Source organism: Nesoenas mayeri, assembly GCF_963082525.1.
Source record: "Nesoenas mayeri genome assembly, chromosome: 7".
NCBI lineage: Eukaryota > Metazoa > Chordata > Aves > Columbiformes > Columbidae > Nesoenas > Nesoenas mayeri.
The window spans coordinates 36,373,768-36,390,742 of record NC_137551.1 but is presented as its reverse complement, the minus strand read 5'-3'; the positions used below and the strand labels follow the sequence as shown (position 1 = coordinate 36,390,742).

At 49.6% G+C, this 16,975-nt stretch overlaps 2 protein-coding genes across 2 annotated transcripts in view; one reads left to right on the top strand and one right to left on the bottom strand.

Moving 5' to 3' along the window:
• The window catches only part of LHPP (phospholysine phosphohistidine inorganic pyrophosphate phosphatase), a gene marked incomplete at its 5' end in the record, with an annotated part of 76,171 nt that extends 65,331 nt beyond the window's left edge, over positions 1-10,840 (bottom strand). The window contains one exon of the mRNA XM_080347838.1: positions 10,725-10,840. Coding sequence (XP_080203964.1) covers positions 10,725-10,840 — 116 coding nt within the window. The remainder of the gene's footprint in view (positions 1-10,724) is intronic.
• A 3,920-nt stretch (positions 10,841-14,760) lies between these two features.
• On the top strand, positions 14,761-16,569 carry NKX1-2 (NK1 homeobox 2; the record flags this gene model as incomplete). The annotated part of the gene is made up of 2 exons (XM_080347791.1): positions 14,761-14,992; positions 15,995-16,569. 2 exons carry the CDS (start codon positions 14,761-14,763, stop codon positions 16,567-16,569), a joined length of 807 nt encoding a protein of 268 aa, XP_080203917.1.
• Between the last annotated feature and the right edge of the window lie 406 nt (positions 16,570-16,975).

Genomic DNA, 16,975 nt, shown 5'->3' with positions numbered 1-16,975 from the left:
GAATAATTATTGTTAATGAATTATGATGTGACCTTCTCAGAACAATGAACAATTGGTGTGACAGTGGGATGACAGTATTCCACATCTGTTATTCGGAACACGGTTTCAGCTGTAGTTAAAAAGCAAAGGGGTGTAATTTGGATACACAACGAACTTTAACAGAGCGCACCATGGTTAAAAAATACTTTATTGTAAATGCAAAGCTTATCTGCCCACTCTTAGGAAAACAACCCTGTGATTCATAGCTGCCTGGAAGCAGACATTTGTTGAATAAGAATCCATCCTTTCTCTTCCTAAAGGTCAATGAAATGAATCCATGATCAACACAATTCGCACAGATCATCGCGCACCATCACTGGTCAGCTTGGTGAAAGCAAAGACTCCATTTTCCTACACTACAAATTTAACTTCCTTCTCAGAATTTTAGAGGAAAAACAAGAGTTACCGCTTCTGAAAGGTCTGACCAAAGCAGAAGGAGTCTGGACACATCCTGGACGGCTTCACGCCTTTGTGGCCATCAGCAATCACCACGTCAACAAATGAGCTCAGTAAATGCTCAGGATGAGGTGGGGTCTACAAAGGGTGAGGCCAACATGGTCAGAAGATGGGGAGTCCTCTGGTGAAACATGGAAAGGACTCTCAAAAAATACTCTAGAACACTGTACAAAAGAAAAATCACCGAGAACTCCAAATAAGACATCTCTCAAAAATACCTTTTCAATGAAACGCCACCTTTTCCTTCAAAGTCAGCATCTCCAAAGAGATCCTCTGCTCACTCTCTGCAGCAAACAATAATTAACTCAGAGCTTAAATAACAAGGGAGAGCTTTTAACACCACAGGGGAATCCTGGCTCTGCTCGTGCTTCCAGCAAAACTCCCCTTCAGTTTTCATGACCAGGTTTTGCAGCAGGAGGAGCTAAAAGAGACGACTGAAAGGTCTGATGGAGGCGAGAGGCTTCGCACAGCGAGCCAGTGCGGTGCTGGGGACACCACTGATAAGATGGGCGGCTTAACTGGAAACCTCGAGCTACTGAGCTGACCCAGCGTTCACACTTCAAAACGCACGTGCAGAGCGAGTTACTGCGATTTCTAGCGCCGGCAAGCATGGGGATGTGAGAAGAATAAAGAACAAAATGAGCAATGTGACGTTTTATCAGATTAGAGAGGGAGGAGAGATCGGGAGATTATTAAAAGCAAGGGATTAGATACCTGCAAGTACAGAAGAATGAGGCAACACACACTTTATCAAGATCTCCAGCGTATTACAGATTTATCAGCACTGTATTAGAGATTTATCAGTGTCTACACTACAGAAGCCCAGGCACACCCAGGGAGCCACATCAATCAGGGCTGACTTCCATCCACCGCGCTCATGATAAAGATCCCAGTCAGATCCAGAAGCACCAGAAATCAATCCCGATTAGAGTAAAACCGAGCACGTGGACCGGCAGCACCAGCTCCAACACCGCGGTCCAGGTAGCTGTGGATGTCCCAAGGCCACCTCTCGCTCATCATCATGGCATCACCGCCAGATAAACCCGCTGTTTCCAACATGACTGCTCACACCAATCCTAACACCCGTGGGCAGGAATGAGGGAACTTGAACTTCACCTGCGTGCGTTGGAGCTGCACATGAAGCTTCTGATTTTTTGAGGTGTAACAAACGGTGAACTCGGCTAAAAGCATCTCTGTGGCAGAAGGAATATGTTGGATTCCCTTGCCGAGGGGATGGCGGAGAGTGCAGGGCAGCAGGGAGCAGAGCACAGCCCAGTTACAGCCCTCCAGTTGCGCACTGGTCATACTGGGACGGCAGGCACCGGCTGCCCGGGGAGCTGCCACCGCACACAGGCGCTGAACCCGAGGAAATACATCACAAAAGAAACTTCCAAGCCCAAAATTATAAGCAAAAAGATGAGCACCGAGCTACCGCACCAACAGGTGGGTAAGACTTTCTCTAAGCCTTACCAGAGGAGGGATTTAAACCCAATCCAGGTAGAAACAACCGCTCATTCGCACAAACAGTCCCTAAATCTAGAACCAGGGCACCCACCCGGCTCCGGGCACGCCATGAGCACGTGTATATGGGAGAGATGGAAATGAGGATGTTAATTTGAGCCCCGCGCTGCCCATCACGCTGCGGCGGCTCTTTGAACTGACCTTTACCTCGTTCTGCCAGAGCGGGACACGACGCTGAGTGACAATGTCCCACAATGCAATTACCGTGCGTCAGATGAGCCGGTCCCTTACAAATCACCTCGAACTTTACACATCTGCTGGCTGTCAGCATCTGCCAGGTTCACTCACCCGAAAATAATGAAAAAACTCTCATTATTGTTCCATAACAGGTAAAGCGTTAGGACAATTATTAGACATCCTGACTGACCTTGTGCGGACTCAACCAACTGCCCTTGCCAACCTCGACGGGCAGCTTTTGGGCATATAAAACACAAAAATTGCTCTTTTAGATGATGTAAATGTTATGACACCAGTAAGAAAAGAAGTGGCCCCGGGATCTAGGCTGGAAGCCAGCGCTTCTTAAATTCATATTGTCCTGCATGTGGCAGAAAGAAACTAAGGACGCAGTATAACGCTGAACTTCAGATTTCCCACCTTTGACCACACGCTTCTTGCAGTGACGGTTTCTCCTGACACAGGAGCAGAAGGAGAGTCCAGGGGGGCAGAAAGCAAAACCCTGGAAGAGGTAACAAGCCAGAGCTGGGCAACTGTCCAACACCACTTCAGAGGGGTTTAGAAGAGCGCTGGTGATGAGATTTCCAGAACTGGCTTTTTATTTTGGTTTTTCAAAGTGTGGGGTTTTTTTTTTGTTTGGTTTTGGTTTGATTTTTTAATTTAAAAGAAAAGGAAGCGTGCTAAACACTTAGGCTGAACTGGGCAGGGCTAATGTTTTCTTATTGCCTTCTGCAAGCACCACGGTGCTGGGGCTACAGGTAAAACATCTCCTGTCAAGAGATGAAACAGAGCAAGACCTGGACAGGCTGGCGAGTTGGGCAGGGAAAAATTTAATGCAATATAACAAGGGCAAGTGTAGAGTCTTGAATCTGGGCAGGAACAACCCCAGGTTCCAGTGTAAGTTGGGGAAAGAGCTGTTGGAGAGCAGCGTAGGGGAAAGGGACCTGGGGGTCCTGGGGACAGCAGGGTGACCATGAGCCAGCACTGGGCCCTTGTGGCCAGGAAGCCAATGGTACCTGGGGTGGGTTAGAAGGGGGTGGTCAGTAGGTCAGAGAGGTTCTCCTGCCCCTCTGCTCTGCCCTGGGGAGACCACACCTGGAATCTTGTGTCCAGTTGTGGCCCCTCAGTTCCAGCAGGACAGGGAACTGCTGCAGAGAGTCCAGCGCAGCCACCAAGATGCTGAAGGGAGTGGAGCATCTCCCGTGTGAGGAAAGGCTGAGGGAGCTGGGGCTCTGGAGCTGGACAAGAGGACACTGAGGGGGGACCTCATTAATGTTTATAAATATGGAAAGGATGAGTGTCAGGAGGATGGAGCCAGGCTCTTCTCAGTGACAACCAATGATAGGACAAGGGGCAATGGGTACAAACTGGAACACAAAAGGTTCCACTTAAGTATGAGAAGAAACTTGTTCCCGGTGAGGGTGGCAGAGCCTGGCCCAGGCTGCCCAGGGGGTTGTGGAGTCTCCTTCTCTGCAGACATTCCAACCCGCCTGGACACCTTCCTGTGTAACCTCATCTGGGTGTTCCTGCTCCACGGGGGGATTGCACTGGATGAGCTTTCCAGGTCCCTTCCAACCCCTGACATCTGTGATTCTGTGAAACTGAGCATAATGGTCAAAAGCAGCAATGACCTGTCTAGTTCCAATGTCAATAGAGACAAAAGAGTTTGAAAAGAGCAGAAATTATCCCAGTCCTTCAGCCTGCCTGGCTGATGGAGAACCAAGGGACATGATGTGGTTTTAGCCAGCGCCTAAAAAACACACTCAAAATGACAAATTAAAATGGGTTTTGCGACAAGACATCGGTGCCAGCCCTCAACAGCCTGCAAACGGTGGGTAAAATCTCATCCAGACCACAAAATGGTGAGTGATCAGGACAAGGGTAGGTATCAAATCCTCCTTCAGACACTGCTGACGAGCCGGCAATGGGATGGTTTTCCATTATGTGAGACATTTATCAATTAATGTAAATCCCAAGACTGATCTTGCAGGGTTTTTGCAGGTAAACCTCCCACCGCTGGAGCAGGACACGCACCTGAGGATGGAAAAGGGTTTTCTGGGGTCCAGCTGTGGAAATACCTGTGTGGGAGGAATACACTCGCTCTGCTTTATGTGCCCTCTGCTTAAAAAGCATATTTGTGCAAATAACGCGTTATACTTTCCCCGTGAACCCGCATTCATGCTATTTCAGTGGCTATTTCAGCAGCAAGCATTTTTCACCTTTCATTTCAGCTTCTGAAATGACACCAAGCAAACTGATTTTATTTCACAAGTCTGGAGGAGGCCAGCTGTAAATGCCCATCCTTAGTTCCTGTGGCTGGCTTTTACAGCAGGTCCTGATGTCCGCAGTTTTCCATTCCTCTGATTTCCCCCATCCTCACAGCACATCCAAACTGCTTAAACCTTGCTGTCACATTCCCCGATGCTCCTTTGTCCCCTCATCTCCTGGTGTTTCCATTCACTGATGTCCTGACATTGGTCCTGAGTACGGCCAAGCTCATTAAAACTCCCGTTCTCAGGTGGTCCAGCTTCCTGCTTTATATATTATTAGTAAGGAGCTGACAAATCCTTACGTACCGCACTTTTTGGCCCTGCTCCCCCTTGCATTCTTGTGTCTGAAACTCATCTGCCACCTCACGAGCACAATTTCCTCCCCAGCCCCATATGGCTCACCTTGCCCTATATATAGAAGCGGATAATTTGGAGGGGATCCAAAGGAGGGATTGCAAAAGGGATTAAAAAAAGCAATAGGAGGGCATTGCTTTTGAACAGGAATGAAGGCGAATTAAAAGGCACATATGAAGGAGCCACAAGAAAAGAGGCCAATGTTATTTAAGGGTGAAATAAGAAGGGGTACCATTGTAAAAGTAAAGACTCTGGAAACACAACTTTGAGACACTGTTTGGCAGCAAAAACTGACAAATCACTGAATTGTTGTTCGAAGTAAACTTTAAAAACATAGCAACACCTTTTATTTAGGTATTTTGACCATCCTGATTTTTTTTTTTTCAGAGACAGGAATAAATACTGGAACTTGCACATCAAAGCAAACACAAGGGCCGTCTTGTCCTGGATCTTCTACAAAGGCTGACCCTCCCTGACACACCGAAAACTGCTGCGTACCAGAATTACTGAACAAAACACCATCAATCATATTCCGCCTGTCTGAACACAACGGTGGACAACAGATTCATCTACAGATTTGTAGACAACAATAAGTCACAACACTGAAATCTAGAATTAAGTATTTTAAATAAAACAACACATGGCTTTGAAACCAATCTGCAGAAAGCAAGCACGAGGCAGAATATAAGAAAAATCTTTCCGGTCCATTGTGTTCAGTGACAAGACACATTTAATCTCTGCAGATTACCAAATTAGCTTAAAGTATTACACCTGGGAGCTCCAGACTTGAGCCACATTGCAAGGATTGAACCAGGGCTTCTCACCTCACCTTGTAGTGGCCAGATGGTTGTTACTCCACAGCAACACACCATTGAGTAGGGTTCGTTTGTAACAAAAGTAAACTCTGGTAGACTTTAAATATTTGGTAACTCCCCACTTTGGAGCTGTCAGGAAACAAAAAGCTGAACTTTGGGGATTCAGTTAACATGAACAGGTCTGGAATATATTTATTTGCATTAAGCAAAACATTTTTATGGACAATATAAGGAATCATACTCCAATAGCTTTCACTCTGTGATAAAAGCAGTTGGGTTTTTTGCCTCTGAAGCTACTAATTATGCCATTAATATTTCGGTCAAAGGCAAGTTATCTTTGTCACTGTAGAACTCTTACTTTGTATAGAAACAGCTCCTGTTTGTACACAATGCATTCTATTTCTGGAAAAAAAGAAAGTCAGTTGCCAAAAGCTTTCATTCAACCCATTTCATAGAGAAAGAATTTGCTCTCCCATGCTCTGCTCACCTTCTTTAGAAAGTACTGCACTGTTTCACCGCGGTATCTCGAAGACCAAGCTGTGTTCCAACAAACACAATGTGATTTTAATCTGGAAGCAACCGACTGCTCCCACAGCATCACTTGGAAAGCGAGCACAGAACCCGCACGACGATCCTGCTGAGGATACGTAAGGATTGGGCTCAATCATAACATTCCAAACTTAGTTCATCAGACATGAAAGATGGGAAAAAAGAATAGTGGTAAACTGAGACAAGTCTCATTTTGAAAGCACAGAACGAAGCAGAGCGCTGCTCATCAGCTTCAGGGGTTTATCAGTATTTACACAGGGTAGTGGATGAACAAGTACCCTTGGTAAGCATCACTGTAGTATCTTCTATTATTCTTCATTGGTAAATATTTGTACAGCTCATAATTGTGCTGATAGACAGCAAGTAGCTCAAGACCCTAAAGGTTAATGATGTTTAAATTCCAAAAGTGTAAGCACTTACTCATGCAATTTGTGCAGACAGCGCTCGCGGCACCCACAACTTCACTGACATGGATCTTTTTAAAACAGCAACCAGCATCGCTGATTAGGAAAGCAAACATGGGTTAGGAAGGTCCACAGCCAGTGTTAGAGACTGGAAAGGAGCTGTGACAACCCTGCACCCCTCAACATCGATTCCACTGAACAGCTACACCACTACTACATCTTTTTGTGGCTCTGCTGCTGCGGAAGGGGCAGGTTACAACAAAGATTTCCTACTCCTCGTCGTGCACACACGCTTTCAGACGGCTCTTTGTAAACTCACAACCGTCCCACCCCAACCCCTGCACGCTGAATTGCTTTACAGTTCAAATTCCACTTGTTCTCTTCGCAATCTTCCCCTTGTTAGGCTCTCCGGGTATTTTATGTTAACGCGACTGTCCAGCTGCTCCACAGCCTCCCCGCTCCCCAGATTTCCGTTGCTCTTTTAAAGGGCCCCGTGGAAAGTTGTGCCAACAGATGCACTATATGGACCAAACAACAGGATGTTGTAAATGTCCAACCACTGTGTGCTTTTCATATGGATATGCTAATGGGCACGCTATCAGCGCACAGCTGTAAATGCAAATAACAGAGCACGGCCCCGAGCATCTTTTATGGATGTTTAACCACCTTCTGTCTTGTAAGAGACCAGCTCCCCGCTATTTGGAAGATAAAAAGCGAATAGCTCACCTCGTGTCAACGCTGTGTAAATCAATTAAGGCAATAACAGCGCAGCACAGAGGAGCTGTTAAGGCCGGCTCCAGAAGAAGCCTTTAAGTCACCGACCGGCTTTCTCATCTTGTCCGTGGGCTTTCTGATCTGCTCCACAGCATCTGCCACTTCACCACAGACACTGGGAAAAGATGGGTTTTACCTGATTCTGTTATAAGGATTTCTTAAAAACATGAACGAACATACGGCACAGTAAACTAAACAATCAAGAAACATTATGGGTTAAAAGGTTTAAAGGGCCAAATTATCTGATCAAGCTGCTTTTGGATTTTGTAGGCGTTCAACACCCCAATATTCCCACCTAAAGTCGGATTTAATGACACTCTTGGCTCCTTTGCTTCTGGGTTAAACCAGGACTAAGGTCCTTAGGCACACGTGTGCCTGTCTGCTATAGTTCGGCCAAATAACAGACCCAGATTCACCTTATCATTATCGGATGCAGGAGGAGATCTGCTCTGCACAGCAAATATTCCTGCGGTTCATCCTTTCAGCCTCCGATTCACCAATTCCCTTGCAGCACACATTGAATCCTAAAATACTTAACAGGTAAAACTTATCAGAGACGCTGGCAAATTAGCAATAAATGAAGTTGTAACACTTAGCGCCTCATCACACGTTTGGAAAGTGACTCCTGATGCTTTCCTCAGGAGGGTCCCTACAGCACAGGGAACTGAGCACCATCTTGGTCAGGATGGTTCAGTGTCCGTCAGCTCCTCTGCTCATTTTTCTGCTCCATCTGCCTGTACTGTCAGCTTAAAACAAACAAGAGACCAGCACCCCCTTTGCAGGCATCAGAAATAGGAAACAGGCCAAATTCTGCCAGCATAAATTACACTGCTAGTCTTTCAAACACTAACCGAAATAACTGCATAGCAGAATTTGGCTGAAAACAAGAAAAATAATGCAGGAAAAATAGTTTTAGTGGAGTCAAAATGGTTTCAGCTATATGAAACCAACAGCAAACGAAGATGTTTAATTATGTTTTTATTGGTGTGTGCTATGTGTTGTTACACAAAGCTAATTGGTGTAACGGTGTGGGAGATGATGTAGCAAGACAACCTGAAGAGAATAGGTCAGTCTGATTATCAGAGCTCATATCTGTAGTATAAGTTATCAAAATGGTATTTAAGACTCCTATTGGACATACATATGCACTACAAGATTTTAGACATCTCTTTTAGGAAAAGATCGTATCGATTTGAACTAGTTATAAAGTTCCTAGCTATCTGCAATTATGACTTTTTAATTGATACAAAGAATAACTAATTTTAAAAAGCCACTTTTAGCTTTAATCCATCTGCTTTAAACCACCGAGCTGCACTACAATGCAGACACAAATATTAATGACCAACTGGCAACAGGGTAATGAGTCAATAAAGATTTCAAATGGTGTGAGCCAGAACAATTACCAGCCTAACAGGCAGATAAATAAGGCTACTTGACTTTACCCAAGGAAAATGATCATTCTTAACCACTTACACTGGCTGACCTGAACAAAATGTTTGGGTATATCTTCCTTCCTGGCGCTTTTCCACACTCAGTTCTGCCGTCCCCAATTTCCACGGCTCCATTGCTTATTGATATGAAACTTCTCGGAGCCCACATGTGCTAATAACAACCATCGCGTTCTCAACACACTCCCTAGGAAACCAGCCCCATGCACAGAGCTGCACAGAAGCCTCGCGGACACTTCCAGTATTTCAAGAGAAAGCCCCTAATATCTTACATTTAGCCCAAGGCTAGAATTGTACTGTTGTTTCATCAGCATATTTCTGACATAGCCATAAGTTAAATCACAGTTTACGTTGCCTCCATGCGGGAGATTTCAGCAAATGCAGTGGGAAAAGTCATTAAATAACAGCCTGCAACCTGACGGGAAATAAAGTTTACAAACCTAGGAGGAAATAAAAGTGTCATAAGCATCTGGAGAATGGCAATGTGGATATTATTGAACATGTCCTGGTTTTTAAAGGACTGATCTGATCTCCAACAGCAATTATACAGTTGTTAGTTAGGTTCGGTTTGGATGCGCCTGCTATGATCTGGGCTGCCCTGCACTACACGCTGCAATCCCAGCAGATATGATGGTCCCAGCAGAACATGCCAGTTGGCAAGAGAGGTTCAGGTTGGACATGAGGAAAAGGTTCTTCACCCAGAGGTGCTGGACACTGAACAGGCTCCCCAGGGAGGTGTCACGGCCCCAACCTGACAGTGTTCAAGAAGAGACTGGACAACGTCCTCAGACACACGGGGTGACATGTAGGGTGTCCTGTGCAGGGACAGGAGTTGTACTCCATGATCCTTGAGGGTCCCTTCCAGCTTGGGACATTCTATGAGTCTATGAAATGAGAGGAGGGTGGTAAGATGTTCTCCTGGAAGTTGGAGAGCAGAAGACTCTGGCCCTGGAGGACAGAAGCCACAGAGATGCTCGCCACACTGGCTGCCAACACACTGGCTCAGTATTTCAACATTTAAAACATCCCAAGCGGGGTCCGCGCAGCAGCACTCACTACATGAAATGGACCTGGATTCTCTGCAGCCGTTTAGTGAAACATCACACAGACCCAAAAGACTCTTCCAGAAACCCAGCGGGACAGACTCACAAATCAATATCTTTAAACAAAGAGGGTCCTGCAGGCATCACCCTCCTCTGGCCCCATCCTGCCCCTGTGGGCAAGCAAGGCTGAGACAGACACAAGTCAACCTAGTTAATTAAAGTCAGATAAGTTAAATAAATGGAATCACTGTCTGTTTAGCTGCAGTTACTTAGCTTGTGTTAACTGGATTACATTACCGAGCGAGAAGCGAGGGAGTTCACTACCTGCGGGCGCTGGCGAGTAACTCGCCACACCAATATTTTGCTTTAGAGTCTCTTATAAGCTGGGCAATCATTAACCGAAATCCTCCATTTCTGCTGGGCTGCAGGTTCTCTGCAAGAAATCTCAAGCTAATTCGACAGTAAAGCTCATCAACTTACAGAAGCACCACACCAGCACGGGTAATATTTTAAAAACCATTAATAGGGGATCATATATACTCCTATATACTGCTGGATCTTAATACATATGCGACTATGACAGTAAATACAAAATGAAGCTGCGCTGCTCCGGGCTCCTTCCCCAGCAGCTCGGGGTCAGCAGCTCCACAAATAAGCGTTAAAAACCACCAAAGTGACCCAAAACGTTCGCGGTTGTGTTCCTGTCCCGCTCAGCTTGGCACAGCAAACCAGAGGCTGCGCACCCAGGGTGGTTTTGAACCCCCGAACGGTCCTTGCGTGTGAGCCGCAAAGCGCAGGGCTGGGAGCACACTGTGTATTTTGGGGTCGTCCCGCCGTGTTCCGGGGTGCCCCCCCGGCCCGTCCCCCGGGCACCCACCTGCTCACGGCCTCCACCGAGCCGGCGATGGGCACCCCGCCGCCATCGCCGCTGTCGTACAGCACCCCGCTGACATCCAGCAGCAGCCCCCGCACCGCCCGTGCCCAGGCCGCCATCGCCGAGCCGAGCCCAGCCGAGCCGAGCCGAGCCCAGCCGAGCCGAGCCGAGCCCAGCCGAGCCCGGCCGAGCCGCGGGAGCTGCTGGGAAGTGTAGTCCAGGCAGGGAGGCCGCGGGGACACCCGCGCATCCGTTCCGCCCCCGCACCGCTTAAGTTGGATATTAAGACAAATTTCTCCCCGGAAAGGGCTGTCGGGCACTAGAACAGGCTGCCCGGGGCAGTGGTGGAGTCACCATCGCTGGAGGGGTTGAACAGGTGAGATTCTGGTGGACATGGTTTAGTGCTAGTGTTGGGTTAAGAGCTGGACTCGATGGTCTTAAAGACCTTTTCAAACCAAAATGATTTTATTATATATATATTTTATTCTTTTTTAAACACCTGAGGCAGGTTGGTGCACAGACCAAGTTTGGTTTTCCCTGTAGAGCACCTGGGCTGCCCGCTGCCAACCGGACGGCAAACAAACTGGCAATAGAAAACCAGCCCATCAAATCAATGAGTGCCAGGGCTCATCCCCTATCTCATGATAAACTCCCTCAGACATTGCTTTCCTGGGGAAAATCTTCCATCCTCTGAAATACACACATCACCTGAGTCAGATGCTGTTGAAATTAAAGGCAACATACGTGTTGTCCTAAAAATTAATACTGCTCTTGTCATTTCTGGGAGCACTCAGGACCACCAGCGATGCCTTTGCATGAGCACACCAGGTCTTGATTTGGGTCAGACTTTTCTGAAGTGCTGAGGATCTCGTTGTGTTTCCATCCCGCAGTTTCCCTTGGGAGCAGGAGCACGGTTGTGTGGCCACCGGTGCCAGGACACTGCAGAGCTCGGGTTTGCTGAGCACCCCGAAACACAGCCTGTGGGTCTGGGGAACTGACCTAGGGCAGGATTTGGCCCTTGGGGACCAAGGCACTGATCCAACAGCAGCAGAAGCCTCATGAGACCCACTTCAGCTGTGCCTTGCCCTGATGGCATCTTCTCATACATGCTCAGTGCTTCATATAGACGATCGAGAAAAAACCACTGGTTCATCATACAAAGAACTGAACCGATCCCCTCTGTTTTATAGTCACAGATAAGATTTTATCAACTCTGTTCCAGCTTTAAAGATAATATTGTTTTCTCCCTTGATAAAGTCCAAATATTTTCTTATTGCTAATACTATCAATAGCATGCCATGACTCCCAGAATACATAAAGAACTGTGGTGGAATTATAGCCCACTTTGTTTAAGAAAAACAGAGGAGCCTTGGCAGCATTGATTTGCATCACTGATCCTGGAATAGCCTCTGGCTTCTCCTTAAAGATAATATCTAAACTGTGAAATTCATTAAATAGACCCAGAAATGGATCAGGTTATTTAAAACAACATCACTAATGGTGCAATATCTCAGCTGTCTCCACCGATGGTGAACATTGTCTTGGATGGTGTTATCAGTCCAGGACACCCGCTATGAATATTGATCCGCAGCTTGTTACAGCCATCACTTGCCGTCAGGACAGGTCAGGGTTGAAACCCACCTAGCATCAAAGCAATTTAGAGACAGCACTCGGGCTGAATTTTAATGCTTCAGCTGGGAAACAGACCAACTTCAAACAGACTGCTAAAACTAATCCATGAACATCTGCTTTTTTTGTATGTGCCTTCCTACCTGCACGCATGTTTGCAGGTTGGTGTGCATGCACGTGTTAAAACGATATTTAAAGATGCGTGCTAGCTCATCAATTAACCACAAGGCTACAGTTTACTTTCTCAACTCCTGCAAACACAATAGTTCAAACAGAAGTATTTGCAGTCTCACATATAGGAGATAAGATTTTTCTTTCTTCCAAACATAAAAAATGTCTGGCACTGCCAAGGCTTGCAGGTATTCTCAAAAGAAAGTGACCCACGCACCTATTTACCATACCATAATACCTGTGATTTCTCCACGTAGTTTAAAACTGGTGTTGAGCCACAAAAAGAATCTTGTTTCAAAGACATTAATAGGATCTGCATTAAGGCTACAGATCCATTTTCTTTGTACCTCTCCCCTCCCTTCTCCTTCTTCTGCACCTCAAGGAACTTCAAATAAATAAGCAATACTTAACTAGCACACAGCAGTGTTTTCTCGTTCATCACCACCTTCATTTTCATGCAGGGTGCACCCCCAAAACTAAGCTTTATCAGTCGGTAGCTTCAGCAAGTGACGTTCTCAGGACAGAGCTCCCTTCTATTCTATGCACGGCTGGTATCTCATCCTAGAGTCCAGTGCCAAATTGACTCTTGGATGCTGCCACCACGTAATTAACAGCAACAATTACTTGCAATCACATTGCCCTGCACATCCTCATCTCGTCTTCCCGCTCTCCCGTCATCTTAAGGCTTTTGCAATGGCAAACAGAAAGGCCAGTTCTGCTGAGGCTGAGACACCTGTGAAGAGGAGGAGGATTCTGGTTTGTACTTCTTTCTAGGGATAAAAGCAGATTCCCACCAAGAAGTGCATCCCCTGGCCTCCTCCGGCTGAAGGGTGCCCCTTCATCTGCACCTTGGCCTCGTTCACAGAATAAACTAAATGAATCAACTTTAAAGAGAGAGGAAAGCATCCCCCTGAACAGATACAGATGTACAGAAATACATTGCTAGCAAGTTTTCTATAAGCTGGCTAGAAGTGGTCATGGTCATGAGACTGGTGCAGGCTTGACCTGCTGTGGCCTTTGTTGTCCCAATTACACGTGATCATTTCCACTCAAGTCAAGGGGGTTTGTCAGTGGGGCAGGTAGTCCCCCAGCATGGCCATGCCTCAGTTTCCCTGCCTATAAGCTGGGAATAGTGTGAACACCACAGGTGAGTTAGAGGAGTTAGGACCACCCCTTGGCCCAGAGTCTGACCTAGCCTGACCCTGAGCTAACCCAAAATGAGAAGCTGCTCATTTCTCCCTGTAGTTTCACATCTGAAACAGTGGCTGCTAGCAGGATTGCTTCAAGCCTGGAGCCTACTCAGTGCCACAGAGGGATGCAGGAGCCTGTCTCTCCTCTCTGGGTCCCTCTGAGACATGAAGCTTGCCCCGCTGGACCACTGCTGTTCCAAGGCATCTGCGGGTGGGTCAGCAGAAGGGACAGTGACGGCTGGGGGCTCTCCGGACGCCAGGGGAATCACAGAATGGGATTGGAAGGGACCTCGAAATCCCTCCACCGGAGCAGGAACACCCAGATGAGGTTACACAGGAAGGTGTCCAGGCGGGTTTGAACGTCTGCAGAGAAGGAGACTCCACAACCTCCCTGGGCAGCCTGGGCCAGTGTTCTGTCACCCTGACCATGAAGAAGTTTCTTCTCAAATTTAAATGGAATCTCCTGTGTTCCAGTTTGTACCCATTGCTCCTTGTCCTGTCACTGGTTGTCACCGAGAAGAGCCTGGCTCCATCCTCCTGACACTCATCCTTTATACATTTATAAACGTTAATGTGGTCAGTCTCCTCCAAGCTAAAGAGACCCAGCTCCTTCAGTCTTTCCTCATAAGCGAGGTGCTCCACTTGCTTAATCATCCTTGTGGCTGCCACATCCCATCGCATCTCCGCACTGGGGGAGCGCTCCCAGCCCACTTCGCTGCGCTTCCCCCCTCCCACCCCCAAACAGGGGCTGGCAGGTAACGGGAAAGCCCCATCCCCGGGAGTTTGGGCTGGAGGGATGGAGCCAGCTCGGCGGATGGGGTGGGGGGCTCGGAGGCGGCGTGCCAATGGCTGCGCTGCCCCCTCCTCTGCCCCCACCCCGTCGCCGGCCCCTCCGCCCTCCCCGCCCGACCCTCCTCCCCGCCGCTCACTCCGCGCCCAGGCGTGCGGCTCGGGAGGCGGCCCCGCTCCGCGCCCGGCGCAACCTCCGCCGGCTCCGCGCTCGGGAGCCAGCAGGTCTCCGGGAAAGCGCTGGAGGGTGAGGGGAGGGAATGCCGGAATGCCCGGACCGCGGGGCCAAGGCGGCCCCCATCCATCATAAAATCTCCTTCTCCGTCTTAGACATCCTGGATCCCCAGAAATTCAGCAAGAGACGCGAACCGGCCGCGGGGAGCTGGGGCAGCGCCCCTCGCTCGGGCGAGCGGGAGAAAAGTTTGGGAAGAGTTGAAGTAGGAAAGGACGCTACTGCTCCCGGCAGCGGGAGGAATAAACTAGAGGCACATGGTAGGAACGCGCTCGAGTTTCTCCGGCCGGCGCTGGCGGGGCGAGCAGGTGGAGGCGCCGGCAGACGGGGACCCCCGGCCCTCCCAATCCCCGCGGGGTGCGCGCCCCGTGCGGGGCTCCCGCAGGAAGATGGAACGGGGCAGCGCGGGGGAAGGGGGGGGCTGGATCTCTCTTTTAACTCTCGATGATGCAAGGGGAAAAGTTCTCGGTGTTTCCCTCCCACCCCCGGCCTCCCGGTGTGCGGAGCGTCCTCCGCCGCCCCAGGAGGACGGGGCATCCCAGGGCGTTTCACCGCCCCATCCCGACCCCAGACGGGCCGCGGCTCTTGCCAGGGCACCGTACGGGGTATTTTTCCCTCAGCACGGTGGCTCCCGGGCACCCCTTTCCTCGGGGTGGGAGGGGTCGGCTGCCCCGGCCCCCCGGCCGGCAGCGGGACGGGTAATTGCTCAGCCCGTCCCCACCAGAGGATGCCTGAGCTCCCGTTGATCGATATCCTATTACCGACTCCCGCCTATCTCCTGCCCGCAGCTTGCAGGTGCCCACTTCAAACCTCCTTCCCCCGGCCTGATCCTAATATTGTTCGATTAAAACTTACCTTTAATAGATGACATCTATCGATCTGGCCCTCGCAAATCTGAAACTCCATTAGCGCGGTGATGGGGAGGAGGGGAGGGGATTTATTTCGCTTCAGAAGGGGACTTTAATAACTTCTTTTTTAATTGGTAAGAAATCCATATCGACGCCCCCCCCGCTCCTTGCCGCAGATGCGATGGGAGCGCGGAGGGGCTCTCGCCCGACGGGAGAGTTGAGGTTTTTTGGTCTCTCCTTTATTGTATTGTAACGATTACCCTTATTTTCTCACGTTAGAGGGGGGGTGATGGAGAAGCAGCGCCGGGCTTCGAGGGGTGGCAGGTGCCTCGGCGCTGGGTGAGGGACGGGAGTAGGGTGCGCGGCCGCCTCCCCGACGTGTCCCTTCTGACGAGCGCCGCCATCTCCCCTCAGATGCGCACTCCCCGGCGGAGAGCGGCGCCGAGGCAGCGGGACAGGAGCCCGAGGACGGGACCGGGGACGGGACCGGAGGCCGGCCCGCCTCCCATCCGCCCGGTCCGGAGGAGCCAGGCTCGCCGCGGGGCGGCAGGCGGCGGCGGGCCGAGGCGGGATGCGGAAAACCTCGGCGTGCACGGACGGCTTTCACCTACGAGCAGCTGGTGGCCCTGGAGAACAAATTCCGAGCCACTCGGTACCTGTCGGTCTGCGAGCGCCTCAGCCTGGCGCTGTCGCTCAGCCTCACCGAGACGCAAGTGAAGATCTGGTTCCAGAACCGACGCACCAAATGGAAGAAGCAGCACCCGGGGGCCGACGGCGCGGCCACCGCCGCATCCTCCCCCGCGGCGGCGGCGTCGGGCGGCAGCCCCAGCCCGCCGGCTCCCGGCGCTTTGCCCTTCCAGACTTTCCCTTCCTACGCCGCCGCCAACGTCCTGGTCCCGCCGGCCGCCCCCTTCCCGCTGGGCGGCGGCGCCTTCGCTCCCTTCCTCGGCCCCGCGTACCTCGGCCCCTTCTACGCCCCGCACCTCTGAGGCGGACGGACCCCCCGTGTCCCCCCGGGAGCCAGACACGGTCCTTCTGCCCAAGCGGGGTGCGACGGCTTCTCTTCTGGTGGTTGCATGGCGATTTGAAGTGTAAGAAAGTCGATTTTTTTTTATTTTCCAGGCGTCACAGCAGCATGTTTAAGGTACATACTTTGTCAAAGAGAAACAAACCCCACTGTGACCACCGGATTTTATTAGCACGTTTGAGATGTAATTATAGGCGTTGGAGATGGGAAAAGTAAACCTCTTTACACATGGCTGACACTAATTCCCTCCAGATTCTTCTCCAAGTTCCTTTTTCAAACATTCCTTGTTGCCGTTCGGCTTGCCAGCACATGTCTCAAACCTCGAGAGCTCAGGAGCTGTGGCACTTGTTCCTGCTGCTGTTCTCCTG